Source organism: Cygnus olor, chromosome 5 (genome assembly GCF_009769625.2).
Source record: "Cygnus olor isolate bCygOlo1 chromosome 5, bCygOlo1.pri.v2, whole genome shotgun sequence".
Classification (NCBI taxonomy): Eukaryota; Metazoa; Chordata; class Aves; order Anseriformes; family Anatidae; genus Cygnus; species Cygnus olor.
This window is the reverse complement of record NC_049173.1, coordinates 29,722,664-29,740,747: the sequence shown is the minus strand read 5'-3', so window position 1 is coordinate 29,740,747 and position 18,084 is coordinate 29,722,664. Positions and strand designations below refer to the sequence as shown.

The 18,084-nt window shown below is 40.6% G+C and overlaps 1 protein-coding gene across 1 annotated transcript in view; it reads right to left on the bottom strand.

Annotated features, from left to right (window-relative positions):
* Positions 1 to 18,084, bottom strand: part of PTPN5 (protein tyrosine phosphatase non-receptor type 5) — an 81,372-nt gene that overhangs the window by 13,825 nt on the left and 49,463 nt on the right. The window contains 8 exon segments of the mRNA XM_040560181.1: position 256; positions 396 to 533; positions 997 to 1,076; positions 5,573 to 5,622; positions 5,624 to 5,655; positions 8,155 to 8,344; positions 11,624 to 11,862; positions 17,604 to 17,687. Coding sequence (XP_040416115.1) covers position 256; positions 396 to 533; positions 997 to 1,076; positions 5,573 to 5,622; positions 5,624 to 5,655; positions 8,155 to 8,344; positions 11,624 to 11,862; positions 17,604 to 17,687 — 814 coding nt within the window.

Genomic DNA, 18,084 nt, shown 5'->3' with positions numbered 1-18,084 from the left:
ACAATGAACTATAATAAATGCAAGACTGAAAAACATCGATGCTGTTGAAGACTAAAACAAATAGGGCTAGAATACAATTCTTTCTGATTCCTTTAGAGACAGCTTTAAAGCATGTCTGCAAATAGAGCTGGGTTTGGAAAGGCTTCAGGTCAGCAGGGAGACAAAAAATAGCAGAACCAGCAGGCTAAGTCAGACAGCAAAACAAGACTTTCAGTAAATTGAACTGAAAGAATAGCAGCTCACATCTTCTCTAACTCTGACGAATTTAATTCTAGCTCTGATTGTTTAGGCCACTGAACTAACTTCTGTTCACTTATTTCTGCTGGCTTAGCATCTGTGCTGAAAATATCTGCCAGAGAAAAGATAAAAATACAGACTATATGTAACACCATTACCTCATTCATCTCTTCTATATTGGTAATCATGACAATGATGGGAGAACGCTCCTGCCACACCATTCTCCAGAAATCACTGACAGTATTAACTATCGGTCCCTGAGTAGCAATATATACCTTTTCCTCTCCTCCATAGCCCTGCCAACAAAACAACAAGAGAACAGTTTTAACAGGATGTCCACCACAACCTTGAAGGTTCAGTCTTTAAAAGCTGGTTGGAATGAAGACACCATGGTATCGGTTCTTCCCCTCTCTCCTGCACATGGAGCAAAGACACAATATGGTCTCATAACTCCAGCAATGAGAGTCCAACAGCCTCAAGGTGACTCTAGCTAGGTCGCAAACCTTATTGAGGCTTATTTTCCAGTGCCCCGATCAGCCAGCTGACAAGCAATTTGCATCAAGAAGTGCAGAAATGTGCTTTTCTCTGGTTTGAACCAGTGTAATTGCACTTTGAGATTTAGTTTTCATTTAACGTAAGCAGGAGAGAAGAGCAATCAGATCAGCCACGATGTCTTTAAAAGCCAGTGGACGTTCAAATTTGTTTACATTAACAGTGGCTGATAGAGGCTAGACAAACATAGGACTGTTGAGCTCTTACCCTGATGTAGTTAGCATTGATGTAAGAGCTAAGTGGGTCGTCCTGATCAGCTGAGGTAAGGCACACTCTGCTGTGAGGATCTGAAATGTGTAAAGAAATAAGCAATAGTTTGTCATTTGCTGATAGGAGAGAAAGACAGACATCAGAGTTTGTACAGCGAGACATTTGGATGCATTCACGGCCACCACAATAAATGTCAGTGGCCTTAGAAAGCTCCCATGTTAAAATGTTAATACAGAAAAAGGTGAAAGGTACTTGGGGTCATTTAGCTTCCTCTGATAGTTTTACCCACTCTGAAGCCGCCTGAATTTCTCCTGTTGCAGAGTCAGTGCCCCAGAGTGACTCTGGAAAAGCAGCAACTTTTCTGCTCCAGAAAATTACTTCTCAGTCTGTTGGGTGAACAGATCCATCCTGGCTTGTAAACATTATTCTAATGGCAGCAAACACTTTTTCTCCCAAATCATAAATATACATTTCTTGCGTGCAGGCAAGCCAGATGAATTTTTCCCCCATTTTGTATTGCAATAAGCTAAAGTTCAAGAAGTGCTATTAACAAATGTAATGGCTGGGGAAAAATTGAAGGATATTAAACAGTCCTTTTGCACAAGATGTTTCAGTACTTGAGGCCCTTCCTCTTCAACACTATTTATGAAGCATTCTTCTTTTTAATAGGACAACAAAGGAAAACATGATTCCATCTGAGAACCTCAGTCTAGCTCCCACTGAAGTCAATGGGAGCTGTTCTACTTGTTTTAATGCAAGCTTACACCGGTCCATATTCATCCATTATCACCAGTACTCCAGTTTGTTATCGTTCACAAGAAACATTCTTCTGACAGCGGCCCTCAGCAAACATTAACAGTGCATCACCAGGAGAATATTAGAAACAAACCACAGATAACATCTTCATTAAAAAAATGAGACTGTTCAGAAACCAGAACAAAATAATAAATATGCAAACACAGTGTGATATTGGATCAAGCACAAAGGACCAAACACACAGCTGTTTCTACTGTACTATAAACAGACTCAGCATGAAACGCTGTCCTCAGACAGAACTAATTCACATAATCTATTATGTGATAATGAAGTCACAGTATCATGTGATCTACAAAGCAAAGATATTAACGGAGATGGTGTTTAGTAAAACAGAAATATGGAAGCTAGCGAGTTCCTCTGAAATACAATTCCTTCCTGCTCTCCTTTGCTCATCTCTCTAGTGCTGGGGAGATGATGAGACAGGAGATAATGCCACACCATAAAAAGGTGACATCGGTTGCCAGATATTTATTTAAATGTTACTGGACTGGGTAGTGAGGCCCATTGCCTAAGGTCCTTTTGCCTGGGTTTTATGCAGTCATCCATGGAGCCTGCTCAAGTTTGAGTAATGGTTACATCATTTCCCCCTTCTCAGAACAGCAATAATACTATGTTGTCCAGCTCACAGTGAATCTCTAGGGACAAAGAAATTGGATTTGAAGAACTCTATCAAGTAAGTTAAGTGCCACAGACTTCTAAGCAAAGGTTCCTGTTGGTATTCAGCTGCAGTTGAACTCAAGTTAATTCTCGGTGTGGACTGTTACTGCTGTGCCCACAAATATTAAAATGTTATAATATTCTTTTACTCCAAATTATAGTACTTGGCTTGTGATTTTTCTGCTAAGGTATTTACATTTTTTTTACAGTAGTATGTTAGTGAGCAGTTCTAATTATTTCATAGAAGAGAGGCTTCTTAATGCATTGTTGATAGAAGAATTTGCACTGTTTTAAGGAAGCGTAACTGAGTTAAACTGCCTCTCTTAGAAATGTATAAACAGGAATAACTCATTCTTTTCAAAAAATCATAACACTTTAATATCATGAGAGTTTGTGGCATGAATTTCGATTTTTTCGAGACAGAAACATTTAAAGTTAAATCAAATCCTACTCTTAACAAAAAATGTTCTTCCAGGACAAAACTAGTGCATAGGCCAGGCTAAAGAAGGCACCATATCTATTAAAACAAAAAATAAACAAACACACACACACAAAAAAAACAAACAGTAGTAGCCTGCATCTCTACGAAGCCAAACGACATCAGCTATTTTTTCCACAACCTCTTTTATGGACTTTCTGTATTTATGCTATGTTAGACATTTTAGAGGAATTGGCTAAACTTACTGAAATGTTTTGCATAACTTAAAATGGCATAAAAGCAATAAAACTGTGTAGAAATTAAAAAGAAAGTCTGTCTAGACATTACTCTTCAGAAAAGGATTCAAAGAGACTGACACGCAACATACCACCCTCTGGGATCCTGTAACAAGACCCTTTTCCATATAATCAAACAGTGCCTTCAAATATCCTAGAGAAAAGTCATAATTTTCCAGGAAATTCCACAGGACTTTTCCCAAATAGAAGATTGCAAATAAGTAATTTCATGTTTATGAAATAACCGCATCAACCTTGTTAGCTTGGCATTTTTCCAAAAACACCTTTCTGCCATCAGAAAGCCATCTAAGCCATTTTACTACCAACAGTGAAATGTGAGTATCTGCAAAAAGAATTTACTACAAATGAAATATAAATTAGATGAATAACAGACTATTATCATGTCTCTCACTTACTACAATTAACTTGAGGGTTGCAAGCAACTGATCATCATGTTAAGTGACTTTACCTTTTAACAATAACTGCCTAGAGTGCTTCTGGAGATGCAGTTGGTGATGGAATTTTAATTATTTTTAGGTTTTTGGATTTGGGGTTTCACTTTGGTTTGGTAATCAAGCACTTGCTGTTCCCTTGGATAATCAGTTACCCGAGCCTGCTCTGCTGCAGCTTGTCCAGTAGTTCCTGCCAGTAGTGCTTTCTGCAGCTTGGAGAAATACTAAGTAGATACACAAGGCAGCACAGGCTACATTCGGTCAGCTCGGAAACTGGGAAGTCAGTGGATGGTCAAAACCCAAAAAGGACTGGACTCTCCCTCATCTTGCCTACAATTCCCTCTCCTGCTTTGTGCATGGATACTTTACTGGGATCCTCAGATTTAAAGCATAAAGGAGAAAAGTATAATTTTTGCACTCCTTGCTAGCCTCTTTACTGCCAACACTGTACCCTTCAAAATGGAGGTGGCTAAACAAAGATGAACCCAGTCAGCCCATTCTCTCCTCAAAGACATCAGGCCATCCCCTGGCCACAGCCAGGGACATAACGTTGCACAGAGACTGTGGTTTTAAAATTCATTCAAGAAAAAAAATAATCCAGATCATAATGAGCTTGGAATAAGCTTGTTAATCTTTGGAGGCATGGTAGGGTAGAAACTAGTTATCAGGAGAGGTCAAAGCAACAGCAATGGCTGACACAGATATCCATAAGGCTGAGATAAAGTTTGCAGCAAGTAATTAACCTGGAGTGTGATCGTTCTCAGAAGTATATGGTAGCATGTTGGCAGTTATTTACATCTCAGGAACAGGGTGTTAAAAATGGCAGCAACTATGAGTCTAGAAATCCAAAGTGGGATTTTTAAAATGGATCCAGTTCTCAAAATGCACATTAAATACAGAATGCGAAATAGATAGGTCACTTTAAAATCCAGCAGTTTAGGCTTCTATAATCACCAGTAGCTTCTGCAATCTTCCCTTTCCAGCAAAACCAGCAAATTAATACCTGAATGATTCATCACAATCATTAGCACAGAAATCGTAAAGCATCTGGATGAATGTTTTTATGCTTCTGGTCTAAGGTGGAATGCAAAGTCATCAGAAGGGTTGTGCACAATGAATCATTAGCTGCAGCTGAAAAAGTTGTAAATCTAGTTTTAAAAAAGCATAAAAACCTAGCCTGGAACCATTTCCAACCCAGGTTCATTGTCTAAAATGACAGGTATAGCTGAGGACATTTTTGACGTCTCTGAACCTATCTTTACTAACCTGACACTGAACCATTTGGGCTTTGCAAGTATAGCTAACTCTGGTTAGTGGTGGCATCTTCCAACAATGGCTTACAGCAAAAATGAAGCATGACATCTAAATGTATTCATTTTCAAGTATCTTAAACTGAGACATAGGGGAAAATTATACATATAGAAATCTGTACCAAAACGTTTCTTAAAACTCCAATTCTTGGCTACAAATAATGTAACAGAAGATTCTGATTTTCTCTCTTTAATGCCATCAGAGCAGTTTCTAATACTCTTTCTCAGTTTGCATTTGAGGTATGATTCTGAGAAATACATTGCTCGGTAAAATAACGTCCTTCTAAAAGAGTTTATCAAAGAAACCACTAAGTAGCTTCTGAATAAACACACCAAATTCCTGTGTAGAAATTTTAGACAGAACCAAATGATGTAATTCTATTGACTTTAAAACATAAGCGCTACTGATCTTCTGTCAATTTTAGGTTGTTCATGCTCTGTACCTCTTTTGAAATTTGATTTAGCTTTGAAGCTATGTCGCTGCTTCATAAATACAGCCAGTGGACAATATGGGGTAGTGACAGCACACTTGATGTATCCTGGAAAACACACCAAAGTGCGAAGCCCTTCAGCATGTGGAATAGACCACCCTGCACTAGTGATTAAAAAAAGCAGGAAACTTACTTGGGAGAATTGTTTTGTAGCGATTCTTCCGCACCAAGCCTGGAATATCATTCCTTTGGATCAACAAAATTCATTGGAATTTCCTGCTCAAAAAAAAACAAACCAAAAAAACCAAACAACAACAACAAAAAAACAAGCAAACAAAAAAAACACAGAGTGGACTGTATTATTAGATTCACAAAAGGAATAAAAATCCCAAACCCATTATGCCTGTGAGGGAGGCAAAGTGATGAAGTCAACCAAGACATATGGTGCTGTACTTCTAGCAATTTACCACCATTATATGATTGATGTTCCTTTTACTGTCACTGGCTTTCTTTCCTGAAATTACATGAAAATGTTCGTAGTGACTAATTCGTTGAGTAATATGCGAGACAGCATTATGTTAGCTCCTAATATTATTAGAACTGAATTGCAAGTGTAGGCACAGAACTAAGTAAAAGGTAGTACGTAAGATACTCCGCTCCAAAAGCGATGGACCTCAGACACCATCCATTCTGACTCACATTCCTTCTTCCTCTCTGAGGGTGGAAGGAAGTAATTTGCTAGTGACTCTCACCAGCAACAAATGACGACACCACTATGACAGGTGCTGCATTGACTAGATATAAAACCAACACCCATACCAGGAGCTGGGCAGGAGTTTATCACTCATTTTGCTCGCCACACTTTACAGCTCCATGGGCAAGGACAGCAAAGAGGTGTTCAGGGATTACCTGCTCTCTACACTACAGTCCTAAAGAAACAATAAAGGAGAACCTTTTATTCTCCAGTACTCACCTCCTGCAATTAAGTGGCCAATGCCAGGCAGGGACAAACAAGACCCACCAACAGGAGACACCAGACATGTGATAAGATGGGATGTGTAAATCAGGCTCAGCAGAGAAGCAGCTCATGGAGCTTGGGAGCAGAGATGGTCAGCACAGCTGCAGCACACTGAATTTCAGAGGCCAGTACTGGACACACTGGTAGTGAAGTCAGGAAGTTATGATGACCTGTTAAATTCTCAAGCTTTAGAAGACGGCCTCTTATACAGCACTGAGCATGCTGTGGGCCTTAACCAGAGGCAATTAATTATAAAACATTTGGTGGAAGTAGTTTCCTCTCAATTTGAGGAGCTGCATGGGAGTGAAACCTTTATGGTTTCCTTAGTTATGTTGTATTCAGTCATCCACAACCCTACTTGAGCCAAGCTCTCTGGAACTTATTCTCCACTCAAATTCTTGCTGAAATCAAGAGGACTTTGAGTGATTAAAACTCTAAATCTTGTAAGAATTTCAGGACTTAGCCCTGCAAGTGACACCCCTGACTCTTCCCAGTGTCAAGCACGGCTGCTTGCTTTGTTATGAATTTGCACTTGGAAAGCCAAGTAGGTTAGACAGAGACAGAAAATACATGCTGTAGAGCTGGTGGTAACTGTTTCATAAAGCAATCTAGTTTACATTTTTAATTACAGAAGTTACATTTTGATTAAACAGCATTTTTACCTACACTTCAGTTTTCATTAAAGTATGAAAATGACCTGGGATGGTTTGGCTGTTGATTTTCTGGACAGAAGGAAAACTAATTCAAAAGTTCTCAAAGAAAGGAAACTTATTTCTTCTAACATTGCTTTCTTTGCGTGAAAGCTACAGTGGGCCTCAGAGACTGATTAAAATGCATATAAGATTTGTTCAGCAGTCAACTCAGACACTCATTAAGTGACCACTTCTTCCCTTGAACAGCAATAGATGCTTTATTTTGAAACTATCACAGATTACCTAAACAAAAGCTGCTTTTCTTCAACTTGTACAGCACACTAAGTGAATTAAGGACCACAGATATCTGTCAGGCTGCTTTAAAACAAAAGACCAATCTATCTCATTTCTGAATCTCTCTCAAGAGCAAGTGACACTTGAAGTGTCATAAAGGGGACAGGCTGAGAAAGATGCTATGTTGCAAAGCATTTTCTTTCCACTCTGCTGAGATTCTATGCTTAAGAGAATCCTAAAAGCAACTGACAAAGCAGCTTACAGCTAGTAAATAATTTTTGTGCAGAAGGAAAAACAGTACAACATACTTTCTAAGGCTCCAGCTGAGTGACCTAGCCATCCTGTGCTTCAGTCATCTGGAGAACATTCAGGCAACTTGGAAAGTAGCTCCATGACAAACATTCAACAACAAAGAGCATGCACTTGGAGTAATTTCATCCCTAAGGCAACTCAAAATTTCAAGAAGCTGTGTCTATAGCAAACTAGGCTTTTCTTCTATATTTCAGTAAAGTTGGATTTTGCATTAACTAGTAGCATGCTGAGGAAGAAAAGAGGAAAAGGAAAAAAAAAAGACAGACTGGTGAAAACAAGACTTTGCTGTTGTTTCCAGAACCAATTCTGTAGTTTTTAAGAGACAAGATCATTGAAAGCTTTCAGACATTGTCATTTCAAAGGATGATGAATTTGGGGATTTCATTTAGGGCTTCACTGATTGAAGTGTAATTTTTATGTACTAATTTTAGTCCTGCAGAAAAATAATAGCAAGGCTTATAGAATATAGACAACATCCCATTTTCCTGATGCTCCTATAAGGAAAGGTCAGATACTCACAAAGAACTCTGCCTGGAGTATGAAAGGATCCAGTGCTTTCTTGTGCAGTTCCTCTTCAGTAAGAATGTTTGATGCTGTCTGGAGGTATTCTTGAGCTGACTGTTCCCGTGGTGACATGATATAGCCAAAACCTTGCTCAGAACAGCCTGGGGTACACATATCTAGCGTGAGTGAAACATTTGAACCTCTCCTGCAAAACAGAGCAATCAGTTAGCTTACAACAAGATGGACTTACCCATCATTGCCAGCATGCGTCAGCAATGTATGCAGTCCCAATGACAGATAAACAACAACTTTAGAAAAGCACCCAGCTGGTTCTGCTACGTACATTATTGTCACTACCTTTGAAAAATTGGCGATGCTTCTTGTCTCAACAAGACTGAAGATCATTTTGTACACTGGAACACAAAGGCCAATATTATCAAAGTGTTGTCTGTAGTAAGGTAACTATATTTTGTCACCTAAATGGAAGCGTCAAAGGCACTGAGCAGGCAACTGCAGGAAAAATTTATATACTTGTGTAAATCACAAGGCTAAATATGGACATTTTAAACATCGCAGGTGAAAAGCTTGGTCCTAGGTTTCTTCAGGCCAGATCCTACTGAATAACCATCTCTTAGTAGCCCAGATAACATCAGGGGCGGGGGGGAGATCTTAGGATAAACATTACCAGTTCAACATGAATCAATACATGAGATGCTAACCTTTACAGTGAACAACTAACCTGTTTAAAAAAAACTTGCTTTCAACAATACTACATCATGAGAAGGTTATAAAGAAGGTCCCAATATTTTAACAGTTAAGAGCACCTTGTTTATAACCTAAGTGGAGAATTTTTAGTGGCATTTATACAAGTTAGCCACACAACAAATGAAAAAGCCAAAATGCCTGCATTGTTATTGAATTTTTAAAGCATTCCAAAGCTTCTGTCAATCTCGCATATCACAGACAAAAAAAAAAAGATGCAAGTGCCATCAGTGAAACTGTATTTAAACATCTTTAGTGTATTAACGACATCACACCATACGATGATTACTAGGTATAATGTTTATATATCCACACAGTAGACCTATTTTTGATGACTTTCACTCAGCTGGAAAAATCTACTTGGGAGGAGTTTTCAGAAGCTGCTGAAAAAACATGTAAACACATGAGGATGACCAGCCCACAGAGAAATGGGTAGAAGTTGTTACTTGGATCACAGCCTTTTTCTAGATTCAGGAGTTTTTCCAAAAGCATGTGCAGCCAGCCTCCTGCTGTAGTTCACAGTCGTGGGTAAATGATTTTGGATGAAACATGACTACTAGTGGTAGACACTGAGTCTTCAGTGGCGCTTTTCAAAAATATTTGACCCCATCATCCTGCGTGCTGTTAAAGAGCTACTACATCCCTCCCCCAAAATAACTGCATTTGATAACAAATGCTTTGGGTTCTTTTAGGGTAGAAGAGGCTACATACGTAAAGGTATCAATTCTTCAGCATGAGGAAATGAGATGGTCTCTTCATAAGAGTAACATTCAGTGCTGTTTGAATTTAGCTAGTAACTACTCTATTAATGGTGTGGGTGGTTAAGAATGAGAGGGAAGAAAGGTGCAGAAGCAAGATGGATAAAAAAGAGGGATGGATAGATAGTTTAAACACAAAAACACAAAGGAAGAGTGACCAATGCTTGATGTAAATTAGATTTCTCAGAACATAGTCCAAACCCCAAACAAGGTCTGGCTTCTCAAGCATACGTGTATATTGAAGAGAAGTTCACTTTACATCTTTGTATAACGCATTCTACCTAGTGAGAGAACTTCAATCAACTGTAGTCTTTTTCCCCATCCCTACTTCCTTGACAATTTTTTAATTTTAATTCACTACTTTAACTACTTGATATTCACTACTTCTCTTGAAACACTGAGTATCTTTCCTGAAACTAGCTGCCACCTGAGAAGAAATGTCAGCATCTTTAAAAAGAGAGATGGAATGAGATCAAGGAAGCTTCAAAGCACAAATGACTGATGCATTTCAGTCTTGCCCATAATGCAAAAACAACAGCAAAGTTCACTAATATCAGCAGGTTCAGGGACATGCACCCAAAATTACTGGAGTCTCTTATTTAAAGCAGAAGAATATAATACAAGAAGACAGACATTTTAGGACGAATAACATAATCAAGAGTAAAGTGTGAGAAAAACATTCTAAGCTCACAGACTGCAAATTAAAAGGCTCTGCTGTAACGCTTTACTGTGTTACAGGGAGCTTTGGAAATTCAGTCATACTTTTTTTAATTAATCTAAGTTTTACCTTTTAAGTTTTAGACATGAGAATTAACTATGGTTAGCACTCCAATTAAGCTTGAAAAAATGGAAATAAAGAAAGCTGATACCTTTCTACATTGGGCCCTGCATAAACTCTTTCTTATTCATGACACCATCACCTTTCAAGAAGTTCTTTACAGGATTTCTATTCTGAAGATTTTTGTTCTGTTTCATGAAGACAATTGAAAGAACAAGACAGGAAAAAAGATGCAGACAGCTAACAACGTAAACTCAGCCTTCCCATGGTCCACAGAAGAATAAAGGACAGGAACTTTAAATCAACTTCAGCCTCAGAGATGAGGATACTAAATCTGGTGTACTTCCTTTTCACTCACATGCACGCTTTTATGATTGGTAAAGTGTAATAAAATAATTTTATGGATTGAAGTTCAGTCCAACTGAACACTCAGCAACTCTGCTGAGCGTTCCCCTATCCGTAGTCACGCATTCTGGAATTCATGCACCTCTGGGCTTTTCAAATTTTGCCTATTACAGCTGACCTTTCTGTGAGATATATGAGTGAAGACAGAGAAATGCAACACAAATCAATGCTGCATCACTCCTGCCTTTCATCTCAGCACAGCCCTCTCCCCGTTGTGCATCTCCCTGAAAAGCTCTGTTGCCTTCCTGGTTCAAGTAGTGAACATCAGCTCACCCTACAACTCCATTCCTGGGTTCATTTCAAAGGAATTCATTTACTTTTTGACTAACTTAACTGATTTAAGAGAATTAGAGCAGATTGCCATTTGAACTATGGTTTGCCCCTGGAGTAAGGACTAATCCTTCAACATAAGTGACAGAAAAAGAATTAACCAGATCCATCTTTCAGTGGTAAAAGCTTTCACTGCCCTATACTGGTTTTCATACTATGCAGTTGCCATCTTGGGGAAGGGCAAGAAACTGATCAAACAAATGTCTTTTCAAGGAAACAAGTGACACTTGAATAAAATTGTGTGAGAGTCATCTGGAAATTGCACTTGTTGATTAATATGTTGCATATTTAGGACTGGACTGAAAACAGACAGGAAATAAAGCAGCTGCTTCTGTTTAAAACCACATTTGAAAGTGACAGTCATAAAGGTAATAAAGCTTCCTACAAGGTACAGAACTAAGCCCACAAAATCTGGGACCAAACTTCCCCCTATTCATTACATCTACCCTACCTTTCTTGCAAGCCCACGGATTTAACCGTTAGAGTAGCTGGATCTGTCTCCGCTTTAATGTCCATTACGCAGTCAAAGACCGGGGTCTCTGGTACGGGATCCAAATCTAGGAAGTCATCCTCATTTTTATCCTCTGTCCACTCTGAGTACGTGAATGAAGGCTGCCGGCTCACAGATTGGCGTCTGTCCTCTTGTAGCGGAAAGGGGGGATCTGGACGGGCTCTGAGCAGATGCCAAAACTGGAGGAAACAAACATTTAAAAAACCTTTCTGCTTGATGCCAGCCCTTCCATACAATCTGGAGGATTGGTCATTAGGGCACCATCCCAACTCACTGTAACATATCAGGATTAGGTAGTATCAAAGGGGACAGGAACGTTCCATGCAGGCAAAGCTTTGTGGTGTGTTACAGGAATTCACATCTACCCATTCAAACCTGCTTTCAGGCACAGAGGTTTCTACAGAGCTGGTTAGGCTGAACTCAGGGATAACAGTGGAAGCAGAATGTGCCTGTGATCATCACATGCAAGCCAACGTGACACCACTGTCCTTTTGTTCACTTTCTTACCTTTCCTAGATTTGTTTACAAAATCAAAGTCTACTATACTATTCCACAAATGATACCTCTCCTGAATCAATGTTGTTTTCCATCTAACAATTTGATATACTTGGGTTAAGGAAGGTAAATATAATTTTCCTAACTGCACATCGCTGATAATCTGACACCATAGCCTAAATTCAGTATATAACCAATCATTTTTAGAGACCTTGAGTTGGATGGCACCTCATTTTGAGGCTCAGAACTCCTATATCATTTTTGGCCAGTGGTGAAGCCTGTTTAAAAAATCAGACAATTAGGTTACAAAGCGTGACATATCACTAAATAATAAATCTTGCAAAGTTCTAGGACTGATGCAACATTAAAGTTGAATATTTCTGCATTAATTAAGGGTTTGAAATAGCATAATCTAAAAAAAATATTGTATCATATTAGTTTACATTGGTGCTGTGCCAGACTAGATGACTGTTGAGATATTATCAGTGGGCTGTTTAATTCTACACATGGACCTTAAAAATTACAAGTCCACTTCTGATTCCAAATCTGAAACTTCATGCCAGCTTCATCACTAGCATTGAACAGGAGGCAGCATACACTCAGGCTAGTATTATAACAAAGTGTCTGTACAGCCATGCGCCTTCCGAGACTAAGAAGAGTGGGTTGCATTTTTGAATTTTCTTATATACTTTTAAATGGGCGGTTGAATTTAGAAAACATGCAAATAAAAAGGTCAAATTTGTCCTTCCCAGGCTACTAAAAACACGTTAGCTTGTGCAAGATTTTAAACACAATTTTCTTGCATCTGTGTGTCATGTACTCTTCTAGCTCTAACCTAGAGAATGAAAAGTGAAGCAAGTTTTAATTTCGGTCCACAGCCAGTTTTACAGAATGTTAGATTCTCGGAAAGCAGCAGTATTCAGTTGACAGTTACTTCAATCAAAGTGTTGTTTCAGTCAATCAGGATATACAGCCATTACAAAAGCAAACAAACATGCTTGCAGACTTATATTCTATACCAATTTGGGGCCAAATCTGTCCTTCACGCTTGGCCTGTTGGGTGACAAGCAAGAAGCTTTAAGATCTGATTCCATTTTCATTCCCCAAGATGACTTCTGGAGTTCGGCAGTCCCCCAGTACTAGCCATGATTCGTACACATACCATGAACTGTCATATCCAAGCAGTTCATAGTGCAAAGTGTTTATCAGCTCAGCAACTTGATACTGCAGGAGAGCACCGTCATTACTCTGAAAACCTGTTCAGGAGGACTAGACACGCACTATGTTGGTCCTCTACAGCAGCTGGAACCTTAACACACCATTGTATGAGGCAGAAAACAACAGCATCACTACTACAAACCTCAAACACACTACCCAGCCTCTTATTTTTCCACTGTGATCATTAGCTTCCCAATGCATTCTGGTATCTGGGCATTCTCTGAAACATGCCTCAAACCATAGCTGAGGTCCACCCTCCTGAGAAATTTGTTCAACTTGTATCACAGTCACAAATTCCCTGATGCAGGAGTGAGCTATATTTTAGCATGTACACAGACAAGGCAAGACAGGGCCCCAGTTCTCTTGGTATCACTTCTGAAAATCCAACTATCATTTCCTCAGCATTGTATGGTGGCCCAATAATTATTGTTCCACAATAAGGCAAGTGAAGTAGCTATATAACAGGCGTTTTTCCTCCCTTCCCCAAGGAACTACCAAAACATTAGTGCAAGTTACCATAGGTTGCTAAATAAATATGCATAAGCTGTTTAACTGTATGCCATCTAGTATACATGTTGGTGTGGGACTGATGTATCAGGTTCATCTATAAAGAAACAAGGGTGCATTTGGTGAAGAAGATTTCATTATATGGCACTCCTCATGCAAAACACCCCTTCTATGTACCAAAGTCCTTTCTGGGCATCACATCACTTAAAATCCATGGGAATGAAAAAAACATCACTTGACTGAGTGTACTGGGTTCACATGGCAAGGGTTTGGTAGCAGGGGGGCTGCAGGGGTGGCTTCTGTGAGCACAGTCCAGCAGCTGCCCCATGTCAGATCATAGCCAGCTCTAGTCAGCTCCAAAGCAAACCACCGCTGCCCAGAGCTGAGCCAGTGAGCAATGTTGTTTGCACCTCTGTGAGAGCAGATTTAAGGAGGGGGGGGGGGGGGGGTGGGGAACAACCTACAGTGCAACAGCAGCTGAGAGAGAGGAGTGAGAAACAACCCACAGCCCCCAAGGTCTGTGCAGCAGGAGGGCAGGAGGTGCTGCAGGCACACAGCAGAGTTCCCCTGCAGCCTGTGGAGATGCCCCTGGTGGAGCAGGCTGTCCCCCTGCAGCCCATGGGTCCCACGCAGAGTGAATCTCTATGCTGCAGCCCATGGAGGAGCCCACGTGGAGCAGGTGGATGTGGCCTGGAGGAGGCTGCGGCCCATGGAGAGCCCCCGCAGGAGCAGGCCCCGGGCTGGAGCTGCAACCCACGGAGAGGAGCCCACGCAGGAGCAGGGTGTCTGGGGGGAGCTGCTGCCCGGGGGGGATCCGTGCTGGAGCAGTTTGCTCCTGACGGATGGACCCCAAGGTACGGAGCCATGTGGGAGCAGTTCATGAAAAGCTGCTGTCTGTGGGAAGCCCACACAGGGTCAGTTCAGGAAGGACAGCATCCCATGGGAGGGATCCTGTGTGGAACAAAGGCAGAGTGAGGATGAAGGAGCAGCAGAGAAAGCATTAAAGACTGATTGTAGCCCCATTCCCCTGCACTGCATAGGGAGAGGAGGTAGAAAAGAGTGGGATGGGAGGGGGAGAAGTGTTTTTAGTTTGCTTTTAGTTTCTCACTGTTCTAGCCTGTTAGTAATAGGCAATTAATCTCCCTACGCTGAGCCTGTTTTGCCTATGACGATAATTGATGAGTGATCTCCCTGTCCTTATCTCATCAATAAGCCTTTTCCATCATATTTTCTCCCCCTTTTCCTTTGAGGAAGGGGAACAAGACAGTAGTTGTGGAGTTCAGTTGCCCAGCAGGGTAAAAACATGACACTGAGACAGAAGGAAAATAAAGAAAACTGCCTTCATGCAACTGTCTGTTGTCCACCAGGCTAGGATTCTAGAAATCCTGCTTAGCTCCATCACTGTGGTATTGCCTGTGTCCTACTAGTGACTATTTTAAACCTGATTCCCTAAATACTGGTAGAAACCAATGCTTTCAAATTGCAAATCAGCATGACCAGTGATGAGCAGTAAGGTAACAAGTAGGAATGGACCAGGCTCATATGCTCTCTAAACACCCACTCCTAAAAGGTGCTGGGAGAGACAGACCATTGCTCTGACTGCACAGGACATTACTTATGGTCTGATGCTCTGTGAATTGTCCAGAGAACAGGCTGTCACAGTGACATTCGTGCCCTAATCCACCTTGGACCTGTCCGTTAGTGCAGACCATATGATCACAAAACAAAGCAAACTCAACTATAGGGAAGCTGTTATAAAACTGCTTCTATACAGAAGTTTTAACCAACACTTAATGAGCCCAATCAGCTCTCATTTACACTGATAAAAATGTTCATTTGCAAGGTGATGCTATAGATTCAAAGCAGTTCAAAATGAGTGAGATCAGGATTTTGGGGCACAAAACTCTTGTTTGAAGTTACCTTCTATCCTAAGAATGGTTTGACAATAAAATGTATATCCAGCCTATTTGTTGCTGGATGGAAACGGAGAAATCACACCTCTGCTATTCTGATTTCCAGCTCAGAATGTTTTGCTAACAATTACCTGGAATGCACACAGTTCATCAAAACCCTCAGATGTCTCATTTTTCTTCATTACTATTTGCAGTCACAAAATCACCAGACAAATTTTGTCCTCAAAAAATAAACATCTGGATAAGGAACAGCAGCATCAAAAAAGCAGAACATTACATAAGCCAGGTTAGCTTCTTTGCCTACATCAAAGATCACAGTAATGCAGACATTAACACTAATTACTTTGCCTTGAGAATGGTTTTAAAAAGTGTATCACCTTACACAGTAAACACAAGATTTTGCCACTGTGCTGCCTCTGAGTGAACTTCACCATGGTATATAATATGTCAAACTTCATACCAGGTGACATCAGGAAGAGCATGGCCAGCAGATTAAAGCAGGTATTATCCCACTCACCTTGGCACTGGTGCAGCTGCACACTGATTAAATAACATGCCCAGTTTTAGGTCCTCCACTTTAAAATAGATATGAACAAACTGGAGCAGGCCCAGTGTAAGGCTACAAAAAGGTCAGGGGTGTGGAGCACATGAGCTTTGAAAAAAGTGGAGAGAATCGAGCTTTTTCAGTCTGGCAAAGAGGCAGCTAGGGGTGATGCAATGGAAGCTTGGAACTACTTCAAGGGCAGCTACAGAGCTGATGCAGCCAGACCCTTCATACAGCTGATACCACAAGGGACAGGGGCCACAAGCTGCAATTTGGGAAATTGAGATCAGACATTAGGAAAATCTTCCTCCCCAAGCGTGCCATATTGTTAAGGCATGGGTACCTTGAGAGGTGATACATCTCCTTCCCTGGAGGTTTTCAAAACTTGTGTAGAATAACGCTCGTCTGACTGTATCAAGTGTTGGCAACAGCCCCGCTTCAACCAGATGTTGGATTAGCAAACTCCAGAGGTCCCCTCCAACCAACAGTCCTGTGATTCTATGATACACTTCATTACATTGCACATCACTTAAACTGCATGTACTCAGCATAGCTTCAGCTTCCTGAGCTGCCTGAAGATGCTGTAGTGACAGGAGGCCATGTTCTACCTGCATCCCCACTTCAACAGAACATAGAGGGGCAAGAAATGCCTTGTTCAATTAAAACTCCCTGAAGTGAGAGATTTCTCCCTAGCTTTCCCATCTAGTGCACACCTTTGTGCCAATTACACAGTCACACAGAAGCACAATACACTGCTCCTGCTCCCCAGTGGCTGACAGTTAACTAGATTAATTGTAGTCATGCCGCTAATATTGTTCTGCAGCTGGGGCCTTGGCCTGTATCTACAAGAACATTGCACCCACAAGTGCCCTGGTGCTCTGCAACAGCTCTTTCTGCCACTTCATATAACAGATGCTCTGTGGTCAAGTCATAAGGCAGCAATTTGAGATGGTTCCTTTACTGGGCCACATCCCTTCTATTCTAAGTGAAAATACTTTGTCCATCTGCAGACAGAAGGAATAAAAACCATCAGTGCAATCCACAATTCATCAAGAAATTGATTAAGAATAAGTGTAGTCATGATTTCTCTACATAAAGCATGCCAAAAGTTACATAGAAATTGCCCAGATGTGGTTTTAAAGCCATCCTAGGCATAGCGTCAATAGCTTAGGGTAAATTAGACATCTTACAAAAACTTGCTGAAGAAAGGGCACAAACACAGTTTGCACAGTACTGTACTCACCAGAGATCCTACAAGTAGCAGTCCTAGAGATGCTAAAGAGAGCAGGATATATGATACCACAACACTCCCAATTCTAGTCAGGTCCTGCAAAACAACAGAATCGATAATAATTATGAAGTACTTCAGAGCACAGTACAGTAGTATCTGCATACATGCTTTTTGTCAGACAGTATGCATCCATTCTTGGATGTTCCATGTGGATTAGTCACACCCTACTCTTGTTTGTGGAAAAGCCACCACCACCAGAAAAACGCCAGGCTTTGGAGAAGACAAACTATCTCTGAAGGTCTGAAAGCCAGATTCCACTGTGAAGGCTGTTGCTGAAACAGTAAATCTGCTTCCTGCCCATAAATATTTCAAAATTGAGATCTGGATACACTATTGAATTTTGCAGCCTGGACCCAAGTTTCATTGCCACAGTCAGTCTAATTTTATCTCTTGGCAAAAGGCTCTGAATTAAGTTTAGTACTGTTCCTGTGTT